This window comes from Mesocricetus auratus, unplaced genomic scaffold, assembly GCF_017639785.1.
Source record: "Mesocricetus auratus isolate SY011 unplaced genomic scaffold, BCM_Maur_2.0 Super-Scaffold_100676, whole genome shotgun sequence".
Taxonomy (NCBI): Eukaryota; Metazoa; Chordata; class Mammalia; order Rodentia; family Cricetidae; genus Mesocricetus; species Mesocricetus auratus.
In genome coordinates, this window is record NW_024429266.1 from 29,906,801 (window position 1) to 29,924,600 (window position 17,800).

General features: G+C 33.2%; 1 protein-coding gene across 5 annotated transcripts in view; it reads left to right on the plus strand.

Moving 5' to 3' along the window:
- Nucleotides 1–17,800, plus strand: part of Suco (SUN domain containing ossification factor) — a 56,273-nt gene that overhangs the window by 30,358 nt on the left and 8,115 nt on the right. For 4 of the 5 annotated variants that reach the window (XM_005071341.4, XM_040737584.1, XM_005071342.4 and 1 more), the window contains 10 exons: nt 76–131; nt 592–683; nt 1,367–1,432; nt 6,442–6,510; nt 7,476–7,566; nt 10,056–11,213; nt 12,230–12,317; nt 14,480–14,584; nt 15,500–15,654; nt 16,074–16,165. In XM_005071341.4, coding sequence (XP_005071398.1) covers nt 76–131; nt 592–683; nt 1,367–1,432; nt 6,442–6,510; nt 7,476–7,566; nt 10,056–11,213; nt 12,230–12,317; nt 14,480–14,584; nt 15,500–15,654; nt 16,074–16,165 — 1,972 coding nt within the window. Of the gene's footprint in view, nt 1–75; nt 132–591; nt 684–1,366; nt 1,433–6,441; nt 6,511–7,475; nt 7,567–10,055; nt 11,214–12,229; nt 12,318–14,479; nt 14,585–15,499; nt 15,655–16,073; nt 16,166–16,453; nt 16,552–17,800 lie in introns of all 5 variants that reach the window. The other variant, XR_005873765.1, reaches the window with a different exon arrangement.

Sequence of the window (17,800 nt, forward strand, 5' to 3'; positions counted from 1 at the left end):
ATGAACAGACTGAGTATACTATTAACCTTATGGGTGCCTTGCTGGCTTCCAAGTTCATGTACTTCTATTTTTTAGGTGGAGTTAGTGTCACATTTTGGATCAGAGCACTTTTGTCCTTTAAGCCTAATAAGGTAATACAAAACAAAATATTCCCTGTTTTTACAAGTGATATTTAAAAATTTTAATGTTTTTAAAGTGAAGAGATAATTGTCTCTTATGTGGAGTCAATACTGTAGAAATATAAGATATTGAACCTCCATTTGAATGTGTTTTGGAAAAATACCAAGGTAATCTGAAAAATAACCTTATTTTTAAATACATTTTTGTTAGCTTACTTTCTATTTTATGTCGTTGATAATACATAGAAGCACAGATTGATAGAAAATTTTGATCATTATATTTCTTAATGCTTTGTTATTAATGAAGTAGTAGATGAATAAATGTATGAAATATATTATTTTGATATGTGAAACTTAGTGGCCCGTAAAGCATTAGCAGATTTAATGTTTGTGACATTTTTGCTAAAGTATTGTGAAGTGATGAGCTTTAAACTTCTATTTTAATGAAAGCCTGCAATGAAATTGTTATTAGGGTTTTCGGTACTAGCATGGTGGAAGAATATGAAGAAATTGCTGACTCCCAGTATCAGTCAGAACGTCAAGAACTATTTGATGAAGACTATGGTAAGTGATTTTTAAGTAGGTGACTATTAGGATTTTCTTTTCTTTTTTTTTTTTTTTTGTAATCCAGTAGTAATGGGTGAGTCATGGATTACATAAATCAACAATTGTGGTCAATTTAGTTTATTTCATTGTTTTTGCTCTAGTGGCCATATTTTTCTTAAATGTATCTTCTAATGTGAATGCTTTGTAACTTACATTCCAAACCCATCAGTGAGTTCTTAACTAGGACTCTCTTTGTGTCACCAGCATTAGTATATCCCAACTCTGAGCCTAAGGATCTGCTGAATTTTGTTTTGCATGAGCCTTGGAGCAAGCACATAAAGACCTGAGTCTTTTAGAAGCATTTTTGAGTCAAAAGGGGGAAAGTTTTTAATCCCCTGGCTACTTTGTTTGGTCCAAATAGTATAAACCATAAAGTCTCTTTTGACATTTTCCTATAAAAAATACAAAGTTTGCTAAAAGTTGGAAAAATATGTTGGGTTTAATACTTTTGGTCAGCATTACATACATTTTCCTTGATTTACACCTGTTAAAGGCTTCTGAACCTCTTTATGTGAACATGTTTTAGGCTTATAATTAATATTTACTATACAGTATATTTCAGTTGACTGACAAAATATAGGAGCTTTCAATGCTGTTATTAGAACTAGTTCTCATCAAAATTATTTTTATCTTTAAAACAGATTATCCCCTGGATTATAATACTGTGGAGGATAAATCTTCAAAAAATCTTCTTGGTTCTGCTACAAGTGAGTATTAGGGACTTTCCTATTTATATTATTAAAGTCTCAGTCTCTCTTGCTCTCCTTCTGACAGGCTATTGGTTGCAATGTAGTTTGGGTGCTTAACTCCCAGTATTGACTTGTGTTAGCTTTTGAAAGGAATTTCCATGGAAATGCAATATAGTAGGTGTAAAAGAGGAAAATGTAAGCATCAGATGTAATCAAATTTGAGAGGCGCAATCACTTTGTAGTGAAGAAAGATCTATAAATTTCTTGTGGATAGATTATTAAAAATGTAGCCACACCAATAAATGTTTTTGAGTGAAGGCTTGGTAATCTATGCATATGCCTAGTTTTCTGTTCAGTTCTAAAGTATTAAAGCTATTTCCTATGTGCACCAATAATAGTAATAATACAATATGGTGTTTTCAACTAAAGAAATGACTATGTTACCTACTTGATGGTTTCGTTTATTCTTCCAAACTAGTGTGAACCTAGCTAAAGATACTTTTAGATAAATCCTCCCACTGGAACATTATTTTTGCGGTTAATACAAAACTAAGTGTTTTCTATTTATTTAGAAATTAAAAACTAAATAACTAGAGGTTGTATGAGTGTGCATATACTTTGATAGACAGTTTATATGCTGTGTATATGGAGTTGAGTCACTTCTTCTTTTCATCCTCCTTTTTTTTCGATCTCTTTTTTTTTTCCCATGGAGGACTATAAATTTTACCAGCCTCCTAGGGATGAGAATAAAAATATTAAAAATGCCTGTGAGAGGAGAATCCATTTATGTAATGTTCATTACATATTAGTCCATTATACTTCATTTATATTTGTTGATTTTGTTTTCTTTCATATGTGAAGTGCTGTAGCACTCAGTTAAAACCCTAGCCTCTATTGGTAATTTAGGTGTGAGCAACTATTCTCACTTAGGATACATTGTTATTTTATTGCTGATATAAACATAAATATGGCATTATTTTAGGGGTGAAAAACAAGCTGGTATGTTATATATCTGAACTTTACTATCATTTTCTTAAAAGTTTATATTTGTGTTATGTAATAGTCATTATTGTTAATGATGTTGAACTAGCTCTGAGGTAACAGTTTTTCTTTTCTTTTTATACATGGAGTTAGAACTAGACTAAAAGATCTTTAACTTCTGATGGCTACCAGAAAGGAGAGAATACAAGGGAGGTAGTTGGTTTCTTAGCATAGTTTTAGATAAGGGAAAACCCTGTTTATATTCTGGATTTTCTTTTATTTTTTCCTATGGGGTTAGTTCACAGATGCCAATAAACATATAATTGTCAGGGTAGGATATTTCCCCACTTGTAGTCTTTTCTCTGACTATATGCTGTTTTAATTAATTGTATACAGACTTATTATTTTGGTCCAACTTTTTTTTGTCTTTCTCTTTGAGAAATGTGTTTCTTGCTAACTCTATTTTTTCTTTTATGGGTCTTGAGAGGCAATCCATTTACCTTTGTGTGTTCTGGGTATTGAAAGAATTTGCATAGTGAGATGGTAGGAACAGGGAGATGTTACTTGCTCTATAGTATGGAAAATAGCTTTTTGAAATGACACATACCTCTAAAAGTTTCAAAACAAGAGAGGTGGCAAGAACAAAGTATCTGTTGTCATGACGTTTACTGATCGGATCTGTGTAATCTTTTCTGAAGAACTAGGGTTGCCTTTGAACCTGACTTAGTTACATTCTCTAAGATAGGGAAACTAACAGTGTAAGGAACCCGTGTCTTATAGTAGAATATCCAAGTTTGGCAGTTCTGAAGGAACTTGAAATTGGGCTTATTTGGAGCCCAGCGTTTTGGTGCTGGAAGGCAGACCTAGGGCTTTGTACATGCTAGGCCAGCTCTGTGTTACTACACTGTTACACTCCTACTCATTAGATTTTTGAAACACAATCTGTATAGCCCAGGTTGCTTCACATTTGTCATCCTCTTGCCCCTATTTCCAAAATACTGATATTAGAGATGTGTACCAATACATTGAAACTTTCCCTTTCAAAATTGTGTATGTAGTCTACAAAACAGAATTTTGTAACTTTAATCTTAATAGAAACTCTTTCTTCCTTTATCTATTGGGTACGTATTTAGTATCCATTATCTTAGATACTCGGAACCAGAGGTATTTCATTTTGGATTTTGGAATATTTGAGGTATCTTGAGGCTGGGATATAAGTTTAAACATGAAATTCTCTGTTTCGGAGCATTTTGGCTTTCAGGCTTTAGAGTTTTGGAATAGGGATGTTTATATAGTTAGTATTCACAGACATATACATCATCAGTATACATACCCTCTCTATACATAGACAAGCTTGATACTGCGTAAGTTTACTATTACGAAAGGAGAAATGACTGTTTTAGAACAGCATGTGTGCATGTCCATTCTGACAGCTCTGTGACTCTTGCTTACATTCTTGAACTAAAACTCTTAAATCTTTTAAATCAATAAGAATTGTCCCTAATGCCTCTTCTGCTTCACTTGTGAACTTATCAGATGGCCACCTACTTTGATAGTCAAGTTTATCTTTTCTCTCAGATGCATGTTTTACATTTTATTGAAATCTCCATATCTGCAAAACATAGATATGTACATATGCACATTTAGGACAAAATTCAATTTTTAAGTCTCTATATTTTAAATGTTATGTAGTAAAACACAGTGGTTTGAGCTACCTGCTTACTTGATAAGTGGATAATGTGTTGCTATTTGTGTGTGTGTGTGTGTGTGTGTGTGTGTGTGTTCCTATAAAGAGAAGGTAGGTATGATTATTCAGAGGGAACGCAGTGCACATAGAAGGAGGTAGCCTTTTGGTTGGTTTATCTTGGAATATTGAAGCATGAACAAAAACTCCCCCATATCTGTATCCTTACAAGAGTTTGTTTTCTTAGTCAGAATGCCATTGAAGTACTGGAGACAACAATAATGTAGAGGCATTTTGTCCCTAGGAGTGTTTCATTCCTAAAGGAATAATGTGGGATGCATAACTTGCCCAACTCAGAGAAATGAGGGAAAAATAATTGAGCCTGGGACTGTGCTTGATATTACTACATTAGTCATTTCAAAGATATTTTAGTGGTTTATGAGAAAAACTGCCCACATTTGACTCCCAAGTGTAGAATGGTCAGAATAGACTGTTCACAACATAGTTTTTAATCTTAAAAGACTGAAAGAGGAAAAAAAAAGTAATGTTATATGAACATAAGGAAATTGTTTCTTTTAGTTAGATGAGCTGAGAAAATAGAAGTCTTCTAAATTTTTCTTTTTTTTTTTAGCCAAGCAATCCCCTAAAATGATGTTCAATAGGCCTTTAAGGTTTAGAATACTGTGTGTCTTCTTATTGTTATTAGTAAAATTAAGTTCAAAACAGCACAAAAATAAGTTCTTTATACAGATTAACATAGGTGTTTGTTCATTGGAAATCTGAGATACAAATTTACTTTGAATACAGGAGAATATAAACTACACATTCAAAATTTTGATTTTTGTAAAGCAGGTGACTGTGACTGAACTGTGGGTGGCAGCGTGAGTAGAGGATCTTGTCCAATAGGGTGGTATTATTGGCATTCCAAGTAGGTTTATAAAGAAGCAGGAGTTTCCATCCTGACGTGGAGGTTTATGAGGTGGTGGAGGTTACTATCCCTGTCATACTTCAGCTGAGGCATCGTCTTAGCCTGAGTGAAAAACAAGGGCTATACGTTTTACCAGCTTGTTGCATCTCAGGGCAAAACATTTAAAAGTGGTAGCATTTATGTTGTTCCAATGATTATAAATAAAATACATTTTTTTGTTTCGCACTCGGATGAAATCATACTTATGTGTATATCAAAATTACTCTCCTTGGGGTTTCCTTTAAAACAGAAGGCTTTTTCCCACCCTACACCCACATATATATGGATCTGTGTGACCATGCTGATCTGGCTTTCAGTCTCCTTGATGTACCTTCTCATAGATCTTTTCTTTTCACATCTTTGGTTTTCATTGAAAGTGTAATACAAATTCTATGAATCACTTTTATGAAGGGTCTAAGATAGAAATAACTTAGGAGGCTTTCAGTACAGCCTCTGCCTACTCAGTGCTTTATTAGAATGTATGATAATGAAAATTTGACTTCAAAGGACAGTTCAAGGTAGACTGGGGTAATTTCTCTGAAGTTATGTTACATTATCAGAAGACTTCTCACTCGGATCACCAGATTCTTGTGCAATTCTGCCGTGTTGTGCTTCTCATGAATTTGTACATATCTTAATATAGGAATGGAGTTTTGTACCACCTTTATATGTTAGCTGACTATCCCCACTGGGGGGGAAAATCAGAACAACCAACTTTGCAAAGTTTTCTACCTATTAACCTTAGTTTTGACCGTAACTTTAAAAACATTTACCTTGTCCACACAATCAAATATATTGGAGGCTGTATACAACCCATAAAACATCATTTTGCCTAATTAGTTTTAAAAGTCATCAAAGAAATTCAGTTATGTGTATTGCAAATTTATGTGACTGATAGTAAGATAATATAATAGCATAAAATTAATAATAGAAAATTTCTGTTTTTCTTTAGATAATAATCTCCCCATTTTATTTTTTACCTATGTAATCACTTATTTAGAAAATTCCTTTCTCTATATAAGTTGATTTTTTTAAACTATAGAACCTCTTAAAAATTGAAATATGAATTTTGATCATGTCATTTCTTCCATGTCCCAGTCCAGGCTATATGTTGAACTATAATGGAATTTTTTAATGTGCTAAAGACAGTATTTAGTAAAAGATAGGAGGAAGTTTTATTAAAAAAACTGCATTCAAAATTCCTTCTGAACATAAAAATTTCAACTTACTCTGGCTAAAATCTGTGTCCTATAGTGGACTTTGATAGGAAACATAAATGTAACTAGTCAAAAGAAAAAGCCTTAAAGACCTTTATGGACTCTAAAAACTATATTAAGATTTTAATGAGATTGTTTAGGTATATTGGTATTATTTTCTGATTGAATTTTGTTTTAGATGCCATTCTAAATATGGTGAATATTGCTGCTAATATTCTGGGAGCAAAATCTGAAGACTTGACAGAAGGTACCTAAACATTTTATGGGTCTTTAAAATAGCTGATACTTCATGGATCTTTTGTTAGAAAAAGGAAGTAATAAACCAACAAAATAGAATTTTCATTTAGAAATGGAGAGACCATTGAAAAGAACTTAGCCATATTAGCCATTGTTTATTGAACTTTTTTTAATGAAAGAACTTCATCTGCATAAAATTAATGAATCGATCCCTGCCCCTCTACACCTTTCCCGACCTGGTAGAATTGATTCAATCTAGGGCATCACATCTGCTATACAAGTACTCTTCAACTAAGCATTAAACCTAGCCTTTGAATTTTTTAAATTTTGAGTCAGGTCTTATTAAGTTGCCAGGCTGGCCTTGAATTTAACAATCCCCCTACCTCAGTCTTCCTAGTGTCTGGGTGGTGGCAGGTGCTCCTGCCCTACCCAACTGAATTGATACTTGATTTTTCCTAGCTATGACAGAATAATTCTGTGTCTCTTTACTGAGCATTTGAAGTCCTAGTGGTACTTTATGTTAGCTTTCCTTTTGTGTAGCAAAAATATTAATGTAGTAAGCCACTTTTTCTTTAGAGAATGGCAAATAATATCATTAGCAAAGAATAACAAATGGTGCCTTTTATTGGTTTTAAAAACCACTAATCCAAATATAAGCTTCAAAATTATCCATTTTACTTCCTCATTTTCTAATAACTTTCTGGTCTAGAAATATATTAATCATGTAAGATTATGTAAGTTTTATAATATCAAATAAGTTAAGGAATAATGTTCATTCTTGATAGTTGTGATCATGTACAGTCTTGTCTTTCTAAGAGGACTTAGATTTAAAAGAAAACTGTCCTCAGTAGCAAATGTATTTATCTTTTTCTTTTCCACCCACGAAGTTAAAGTTCTTTTTAATTTGTTACAGTAAATATTTTATGGTATAACTTTTAAACATTGAACTCAATGTGGGCATCTTTCTTAAAATAGGAAATAAAAGTATATCTGAGAATGCCACTGCCACAACTGCATCTAAAATGCCTGAATCAACTGGTGTTTCAACTCCTGTTCCATCACCTGAGTAAGTTATACTTCGGCATCAGAGCTATATTAAAACAGAACTTAGTGTATTTATACAGAAAAGAATTTGTAATATATACACAGTCATCTGAGAGCCTGAATCACAGGACAGACACTCTACAGCTACTTAGAACACTTAAGTTGTTTCTTTTCATTTATGTATATGTGTACTAAAAATACACTGCATTCCAGACCACACATTTGTTTTGGTATTATGTATTATTTTCACATATTTTCTTTCTTAAGAAAAATATTAACTTACTGAAGGCTTGTCTTTTATTAAGTTTTGAAAGCATTTTATGTGTATATATGTTATCCCTAGAAAACCACAAAGGGCACCCAAGATACCTAGAACAGTGGTTCTTGAATTGTGTTTGTCACTCAGCAAACTAAGTTGTTCCTTTTCTCAAACTGATTTGTACGGATTGTTTTTGTTTTTTGTTTTTTGTTTGTTTTTGCAGTAGCACACTTTGAGCAGTGTTGTGCATATAGGTAACAATATATCTTATTTTTTTAAATCAAAGACATTTACATTATAGGTACATATTATTTGTCGGTACATATTATCTATAGTAGACAGTAAACTCAAACTCAATGATTTTATTGTATAAAATCTGTAACTTTTTTTTCTTGGGAACTCTAGTAGAGGGTGTATTTGAATTTGAACCATTTCACATGATTGTAGAAACCAGAATTACAGTGAGTAAGATTTGAACTGTAATTCCTAAACAGCATGCTAATTAAACAATGATTGTGTGTCTTGAAGAGCAGAGTGAGATATTTATATCGTGAAAGTGACTGAAAAAACTTATTTGGTGATTGAAGTGAAAAATATAGCATATGTGTTACTGATTCCTAAAACGACCTGAAAGTATATATTAGTGATAGAGACATTCTTAGTATTTCTAATTATCTGGGGGTATCTATTCTTGATTTTATAACCAGGCTTCTTCAGCTAACATTTTTGAAAACAAACTAAGCAGGCTAATTTTATTTATACACACATATATATGCACACATGCAAACATTAATATTTGCAAGGGGATGTTGTTGAGACATGAGCTCCTTATGTAGTTCAGCCTGGCCCCAAACTTGTTAACCTCCTGGCTCTTTCTCTCAAGTACTGGATTTACAGGCACAAGCTACCACATTGACTTTTATTATATATCATTGTATAATTTTTACTTAAGGTTTCTTCAAGTTTTAAAAATCATTATAGAATAGTCACTTGGTGAGATAACAAAAAATGCAGGGCTCTATAACTAAAAGTTATAGCTAAAAGTTATGGAAAGCTGTTACTTTTTTTCTTATGCTTAAGGGTTTTGACTGTAACAGACTGGATTATGGACAACAGTATGTAACTTAACATTTGCCAGATTGTTTCATTTTCTCTTTCCTATCTTCAGACATTACTCCTTTTTACTGTCAGTTTGTTCTGTAACTAATAGGTGATGTAAGAAGCATAATTAGGTACTAAATGGATCTATATGACTGTAGATAGCTCTTTCTGTTTAGAGAAGCATAACCTAATTGTTTTATCTTGATTGGTTAGTATTTTGCTCTTAGCAAAATTGAAAGTGTACTTCTTAAATATTCTTTGTCTTTGCTTTTGTCATTGTGACAGAAGTCTGTACTTGGAAACATTACCTGGTAGTAATTTTTTAAGTAGGAGATTTTGCATATAAAGATAATTCAATTTTGGTGTTCATATTACTTTAGTGTTCCAGGTTTTTTATTTGTTCTTTAATATTATAGTCAGAAGTTGTCTTTATTTCAGACAGAACCTTGGGCATTATCATTTTCTACTATTACTCCACCCCTATCTAGGCCTAACCACACAGACTTGCTCTAGAGCCAAGGGTGAGACAGACTTAATGACATTTCATTGGTTTATGCTGAACCAAGTTTTATTCCAGTGGTCATGTATATTTGTCTTTTAGTAAGAAAACTAGCTCAGATGATGTTAAGATTGTATTTCTTTAAAAGCAGTCAGTCTTCTGTGTGGGAATTTCTCACAGCATCTACAGAAACATCGTTGAGAACTTTAACTGACTTCTGCAGATGATATTAAAAATCCTGGATTCTAGTTCTAGTTCTTGGGTACCTTAATTTCTAATCTGTAAAGAGTGGTGGTAAGGCTTGTAAGATTAGTAAATGTTATGGAAAGAAAGGTATGCTGTACATGCAGGGAAGAGAAGTATTTATTTAGAGTCAAAAATTAAAAGGAAGCAAATTTGATGTGGTAAAATACAGTGGTTTGAGCTACCTGGTTACTTGGTAAGTAGATTTTTGTGTTGCCATTTCTGATTTAAATACTTTTTAAAAAATATAATAGAAGAATATTTTATGGGGAAAACTGAGTACAGCTTTGTACTCACCATTACTTCTGTAATCCCAGTCTTCCTTATGTTGTGCTAAGACGTTTTCCTTAAGCTTATGTTAACATTAGATTTTTAACTAAGTTATATGTAATTATGTCTATGTTTCTAGATATGTAATCAATGAAGTCCATACACGTGATAAAGATTCATCAACCTCAGATACTCCAAAAGAGAGTCCTATTGTACAACTGGTTCAGGAGGAAGATGAGGAAGCAAGTCCATCCACAGTGACCCTTTTAGGCAGCGGAGAACAGGAGGATGAGTCGTCATCCTGGTTTGAGTCTGAGACACAAATACTTTGCAGTGAACTGACGTCAATTTGTTGTATTTCCAGTTTTTCGGAGTACCTATATAAATGGTGCTCTGTTAGAATTGCTCTTTATCGACAACGCAGCAGAACTGCTATGAGTAAAGGAAAAGATTTTGTGCCAGCTCAGCCATCATTACTACTTCCTGTAGAATCAGTAGAGGTTTCAGTATTGCAGCCTTCCAGTGGAGATGTGGACAATGAGAACATGGAAAGAGAAGCTGAAACTGTTGTTCTTGATGACTTCAGTAGTGTGCACCAGGGTGATTTGATGAATCACACAGTGGATGCCATTGAAATTGAACCAAGCCATCCTCAAAGTCTTTCTCAGTCTCTTCTCTTAGATAGTACTTCAGAAATGAATTCACTGTCTAAAGTAGAAGGATCTGAGTCTACTAAATATGAGGGAGGACATGTGCCATTACAAGTAACACCCCAAGAGAGCTCTGTTGAGTCTGATGATGAAATGGAAAAAAAGCCTGAGAGCTTTAGTTCTGTAGAAAAGCCCTCTGTTATTTATGAAACAAGTAAAGTTAATGAGGTAGTGGACAATGTTGTGAAAGAAGACATGTCCTACACAGAAATTATCACCAAGGTATCTGAAACAGTACCACCACCTATAAACACAGCCATTGTGCCAGATAGTGAAGATGCGGAAACCAAAATGAGTATAGCTGATACACCAAAGCAAACAGTGACTCCTGTTATGGATCCTTCATCGCCTGAAGTAAAAGAGGATGACCAGTCTCCAGAAGACGCCCTTTTAAGAGGGTTACAGAGGACAGCTACAGATTTCTATGCTGAATTACAAAATTCTACAGATCTGGGATATGGTAACGGGAATCTTGTACATGGATCAAATCAGAAGGAGTCAGTATTTATGAGACTTAATAATCGTATTAAAGCCTTAGAAGTTAACATGTCACTAAGTGGTCGCTATCTGGAGGAACTTAGTCAAAGGTAAGTTTGGTAGCTAAATAAGATCTACAAAGACGTTACAGTAATGTAATAAGCATGATTTTAACTTGAAAAAGAGGGCAAGCACTTGGATGATGTTCAAAGCTTTCCTATTATCTGTTTTGTTGTTATAAGTACTTAAGTGATACACCATTATTACTAGACTATTTTTCTGTATCTCATTTTCTCTATAATTTTTTCTACTCTTACTGTTTTTCTGAGATTAGTCTCTAGCTCTTGGGTTTATGTAATCTTACCAGCCTCTTGATTAACTCGAACTGTAGGCATGTGCTAGCAGGTCCAGCATGGTTTTCTCCTTCTTTTGTTTGACTTTAGCAATTTTTACTGATTTCCAGAGAAGACATGGGAAAGGTACCTTAAGGCTTGTAGTACATCTCAACCAGATATTTAAGATATGTAAAAGATAAGAGAAAATCAGACAAGATTGCAGCATTTATATGCAGACAAAACATGCAGCATTTATAATCAACATACCTTTTAATATAGATCACAGAATCACAGTTCTTTTGTCATAATTTATATCCTGTATTCCTTAGTGTTAGTACACGTATTCAGTGAATAAGACTCCAGACACAGTCTTCTTGTTTTTGTACCTGTATTCTGTTTAGTATTCTGTAAATGCCTATAATCTGTCCTAGAATTTCTTTCCCATACATTGGCCATCACTTGGGCACCAAATGTCTAGAGTTATTGACATACACTTTTTCTTATCCATATCAGTTTGAAATGCTACTAATGTAGATGTCAGTAAAGTATGGGAATGGGAATTTGTTCCTGGCTTTTCCCCACTGTACTCCATCCCGAAGGAATTGCATTAAATATTTTATAGCAAAGAGAAGAATAGACTTGATGTTCAGGCTCTATTGGGTAATCCCTTTTGTATGTGTTACTGTATTTTTCAATCTTGAATAGGTCATTTTAAGAATAGCAGATCAGAATTATTTTTCCAGTACTCAGTGAATGAGAAAGTGAATTTAAATCAATTCTTAACTCTATAGGTACCGAAAACAAATGGAAGAAATGCAGAAGGCTTTCAATAAAACAATAGTAAAGCTTCAGAATACTTCAAGAATAGCAGAAGAACAGGTTGGTTTCTTCTTTATCGTCTATTTATTTTTTTAGAAGGTAATATGATATGCATACATGTTTGTGGACTGTGTGGCAATTATTGTGCATGTACAATGTGTAAGAATCAGGGCAATTAACAAGTCACTTCAACAAGTGTCAGTAATCTCTACTTTCAAATATATCATAAATTATTTTAACCAGTAGTGTTCCACTATGCTAAAGAAGAAATTCTCCCACTCTTTTATTGAACTTCTTTTCATCTTTTGGCCTTCCTTTCCTATGTAGATTGACTTATTAGTTTGCATAAATGATTGAGAATATATGGCACATGTCTTTATGTGTTTGATTCATTTTACTTGAAGTGATAACCTCCATATTGATCCACATTGCTATAAACAATATTTTTTTGTTGGTGGTGAATAGTATCCCATTATGTAAATATACCAGGGTTTTTTTTTGTTTGTTTGTTCATTCACTGAAAGTCAACTTGAATTAATGACATTTTGTCTGTTATGAATAATTCTGCCATAAACACTAAATTGTTTTATCTCCTTTGGCTACATACCCAGCAGTGGATTGCTAGGTAATAATGGAAAGTCTGTTGTACCATTTTGAGTAATTTCATACTATTTCTCCATAATGGTTCTTCTGATTTACATGTTACTCTGGATGTAAATTATCCACTGACTTTGGTGGGATGTAAGTAGCAGGAATAATGCTTATTCACATTTTCCTCTGATAGATGGATGTGATCTCATGTTTGGGAAGGTATCTAGCTACTATCTCATCTAGAAAAAATATTTTGAACATTGAATATAATATTTTATGTACACAATCTTTCTTCAACTTACTAAAACTGCAGAATGTTTTGTGGTTTTCTCTGTAGTACTATTGATTACAGAAAAGAACAGCTCTATTTCTTTTTGATCCTTCCATGTTTTTTATTTATTTATCTCTTGGCCATATGTAGACAATGATAAAGTGTGACTGCCTTAGGGAAAAATTTCAGTATTACACTTTTAAGTATGATGTGTGTGCTATTACAACCAGCAAATATTATATTGAATTTTACTCTGATAACACCTTTATTTTCTCTCTATATATAATATCTAGGTCTTAATGTCTCAAATGTGTTGATTAGAAGTTAACCAGTTTAGACTTGTCTTTAGGTGTTTGTAACTAACTCAGGCTAGTCAGTGGTATATGAGTTGAGTTTCAGAAGAAGTGATTTAGTAAATCACTAATTTAGTATTTTAAGAAGATAAACTAGCTGGGTGGTGGTGGCACACACCTTTAATCCCAGCATTTGGGAGGCAGAGAGGCCTGCGGATCTCTGTGAGTTTGAGACCAGATTACTCTACAGAGCAAGTTCCAGAACAGGCTCCAAAGCTACAGAGAAACCCTGTCTCGAAGAAAAAACAAAGGTAAACTATACTAGAAAGGATTAAGGGTTTGCAATAATGAATCCTTTTGCTAGTTTTATCCAACCCTCTTTCTTCACACACAATTGAGACTTAAAACTTCTTGGAATATAAAATTGAAAATCACAGATCTAGAATAATAAATGTTTATGTAGTCTTTATGAGGTCTTAAGTTAGTGTTTTCAATTTCCTGGTCTTCTTCCTGCCTTTTTTCCTTCCCTCCTTCCTTCCTTCTTAGACTCATTAATAGGCTTAACATTTTAGTATCATTTGACTAGTATACAACTTGCATGAGAATAATTTAAGTAAAGGCATATAGATTATAAAAGTTTTTAAAATAAATGCAGAGGTGACTTTAATGACTATCTTTTTACTAATAGGAGTGTAGCATCAATTAGATAACCCCTTGTAGGTATAACATCCTGAGTTCATTATATTATATTGTGAATGGAAGGTTTTTTTTTAAAATTTATATTAAAACACTCTATATCCAGAAACTTAGTTCAAAGAAGCTTCAGCATGTCTTTTTATTGGCTGTTTTGCTTTTCAAAAGGCTTGATGAGAGTAGCAGGTATGAGACTGGTGATTAACTAGTTTCTACCTAAGGAAACAATGTTAATTAGGAAAGTAGCTCATTTTAACTTTTCATCAAAGTTTATATTTATCCACTAAGATCTTTATAAAAATGCATTTGAAAGAACTTAGTGGTTTGTAGTTAATGTATAGATGAAACATAAAGAAAATGATCTTTTGTTATAGGATCAGCGGCAAACTGAAGCCATCCACTTGCTACAGGCACAACTGACCAACATGACACAGCTTGTTTCAAACTTATCAACAACTGTAGCAGAATTAAAACGGGAGGTAATTGTCAACTGTCTCTGTTGTAAGACACAGTGCACCTTGGAAAGGTTGTCAGAAGGGCAAGTTTATAACCAAGCAAAACGGTCATTTACATAGAACTTTTCAAAACACCAAAATGTGTTATTTTATTATTAGTCTTTTATAAAACATAGTTTCATGATTTGGTCTTACCTTTAAGGCAGGTATGTTAATTCTGTCAGGTCTTTTGGAAAAAGCAGTTTAGTTTGATTTTATTCTGAGCAGTACAAATCATTGGAGATTATTTGTATCTTCTCAATAATGCTTAATATGTTGAGAAATTCCTCATTTGCTGCCCTTTTGAAAGTTGTCTAAGGACAAGAGCAGAAACAGGAAAGGAACTTATTAGGATGCAATTTTGGTGACATGGGTGAAGTTAACTTGGACTGGGACTTTAAAAATAGAAAATAATAGGTTAGTTTAAGTAAATATATCTTTAAAAGATAGAAAAATGAGCCTTAATGAAATACTGGGTATGCCAGGTTGAGGAATTGAGATAGAGTCTAATGGGTTTGATAACTGAGTATTGGTTCAATTGTATATAATGGGAAAGGCTACTTGTTAGCATGTTTATCCCTGTGGAAGAGAGTGCAAATGCAAAGACAAACTAAATGTTAACAAAACATTGTGGTAAGTATAGGTCTAAGGCATAAATAAAATATGCTGACTGTACTGCTTCTGTACCACTTTCATAGGTTTGAAAATTTTTCCAAGTAAGAATTTAGATGGGAAGAAAACACAATAAGAATAAATATTTAATAGTTTGTTTTCAAGCAGCATTCTCTGTATTATGATTTTGGCACAATGACTATTTAAAATTATTTGTTCTCTGAATTTTAGGTTCCACTGTGTATTCTTTAAAGTGGTTTATTGTTATAATTAGTATTGTCTTTTCAGGTTTCAGATCGACAGAGTTACCTTGTTATGTCTTTGATTTTATGTGTTATCTTGGGACTGATGCTCTGTATGCAACGTTGTCGAAACACTTCTCAATTTGATGGAGATTACATTTCAAAGCTTCCTAAAAGTAATCAATATCCAAGCCCTAAAAGGTAAAGTAAGCATCGTATTATACAGTTTTCTTCTTTCTTTCACTCTTTTTTTTCCCCTCAAAGAAATGCTGAGCAGATAAAGGAACATGAAGTAATTCCCTCTTGAAACCAAAATATTAAAAACATCCCTGATAGCAAGATGGTCACTATATTTGGAGATAGCTTTGTTGATTAATCAAGAGAAACTAGTAACAAACACATCAAACCTTTGAATTGTTTTGGTTGAAAAGGAAGAGAATTCACATTGTAAGATATGACCATTACAGATTTGTTTTACTCACATTAGCAGTATCTGGGGTGTTAAATTTAGACTTGTTCCAGGTATTAATGCAGTTCTCAATATCCTCAATTTAAATGCTATATAATAAGTTAGATACGATATACTCATTGCATACAATGTTGTTTTCTTAATATACTAGATGTTTCTCTTCCTATGATGACATGAATTTGAAAAGAAGAACATCATTCCCACTCATCAGATCCAAATCACTGCAGTTTACTGGCAAAGAAGGTAGATTTCTGTGAATATGATATATGTTTATATGTATATACATATTTAGTATGAAACTGGCTTCTGACATATGTATACCATACATGCTCTGTTTGTGACCATCTGTAACCAAAAAATGAATCAAAGTTATCTTTGTGTTTGTGCTAGTCAAAGCCCCTTTAACATTTTCATACTCTAAAACCTCTTTGTTCCTTTGACAGCCCAAAGGGTGGGGAGGGGGATTTAGTTTTAATTAGCAATGAGTAGTTTTGTTTGCACATGCTCCTGTTTAGAAGTATTTCTTTTTAGAAAGGGATGTTTGAGAAAGTTCAGCAGCTATGGAAAACCTGAATGCTCAATGTGCTCCCATAGCATCCTGTGCTTTTCTGCCTCCTCTTCTTGTGCAGGTAGGACTCTTTTTGTCTCTAGTTTAGGACTTTTGAGGCAGTTTCATTGCCCCAGCGTTTATAATTGGCTTTCATTCAAGACATGCTAACACTGGATGAACAGATGTATACTGAGTGACTATTTTCTTGTTTTAGTTCCTTTGTAATTAGTGTTTATCAAGAAACTTAAAAATTCATCCTTATAGCAATACTAAAATAACCAGTTAACTAATTATTTGATTTAGAGGTACTTTCTAAATAACTAGCTGTTTTCTTTCTTTAGGATTTTAGTAATGAGCAGAATGTTTCTCTTACAATGTCCTTCAAATAGTCACTCCTGAGTTCACTAGTATAAGCTTTCCATACTTAATCCATTCCATGTACAAGCTTAGGTAATTTTTACAAACTTAGTCCCCTTAGTCCTAATTAAAAAGCAGAGTGTACTGTCAACACCTCCAAAACTACTTTGTGCATTTCCCCATCCCAGTGTAGCCAGTATTTTAACATCCAATTGTTGTGAACCACCATGTCATTTAAGATAGTTCATTCATTGTAATTCTAGCCCAGTATTCCACTATACAAGTGCTCTACATAAACACATTTATCTTTGAACTATTTTCATTTTGAGGCTACTGCATGTCTAAGCCAACATGTACATGCATCTGCCAACAGAAATGGAAGTGGAAGTTCTGGGTCTTAGCATATGTGTCAGCTTTAGTAAATATCAGCACATGGTTTTTTAGAGTGTTCTATGAATGACCTCCCATCAGCTTTAGATAGCTTCTTTTCAGCTTTTTCAGTTGTCCCACATCCTAGTAATCATCTAATGATTTGGGCCTTGTAGATTAGTGTATATGCATTTCTTATTTGAGTTATACTCTGTCATTGGAACATATGTTGAGATGGTTTTTGTTTTCATTAGTTATGGTCTTACTTTAAATTAAGTGAACTAATATATTTTATTATTTTCCCTCTAACTCTTTAAAGACAAATAGAATAGGCTTTGTTCCTGATAAGAGAATTGCTTCTGTTTTGAACAGTGATATGATCTTGACTTATACTTACTTTTAAAGAAAGACGAAAGCAATAGATAGGAAGGAACAGACTTCAGTCCTGATCCTGTTATTCATTTCTTTATTTCTCTTCAATTAAAACTCGTGGAGAATTTCTTAGTCTGCCTTGAATTTTCCCATTTTGTACATATTTTCACTTAGAGGGAAGGAACCATGTCAAATTGGTTTTTTTTAGCAACACATAAAAATGTATCATT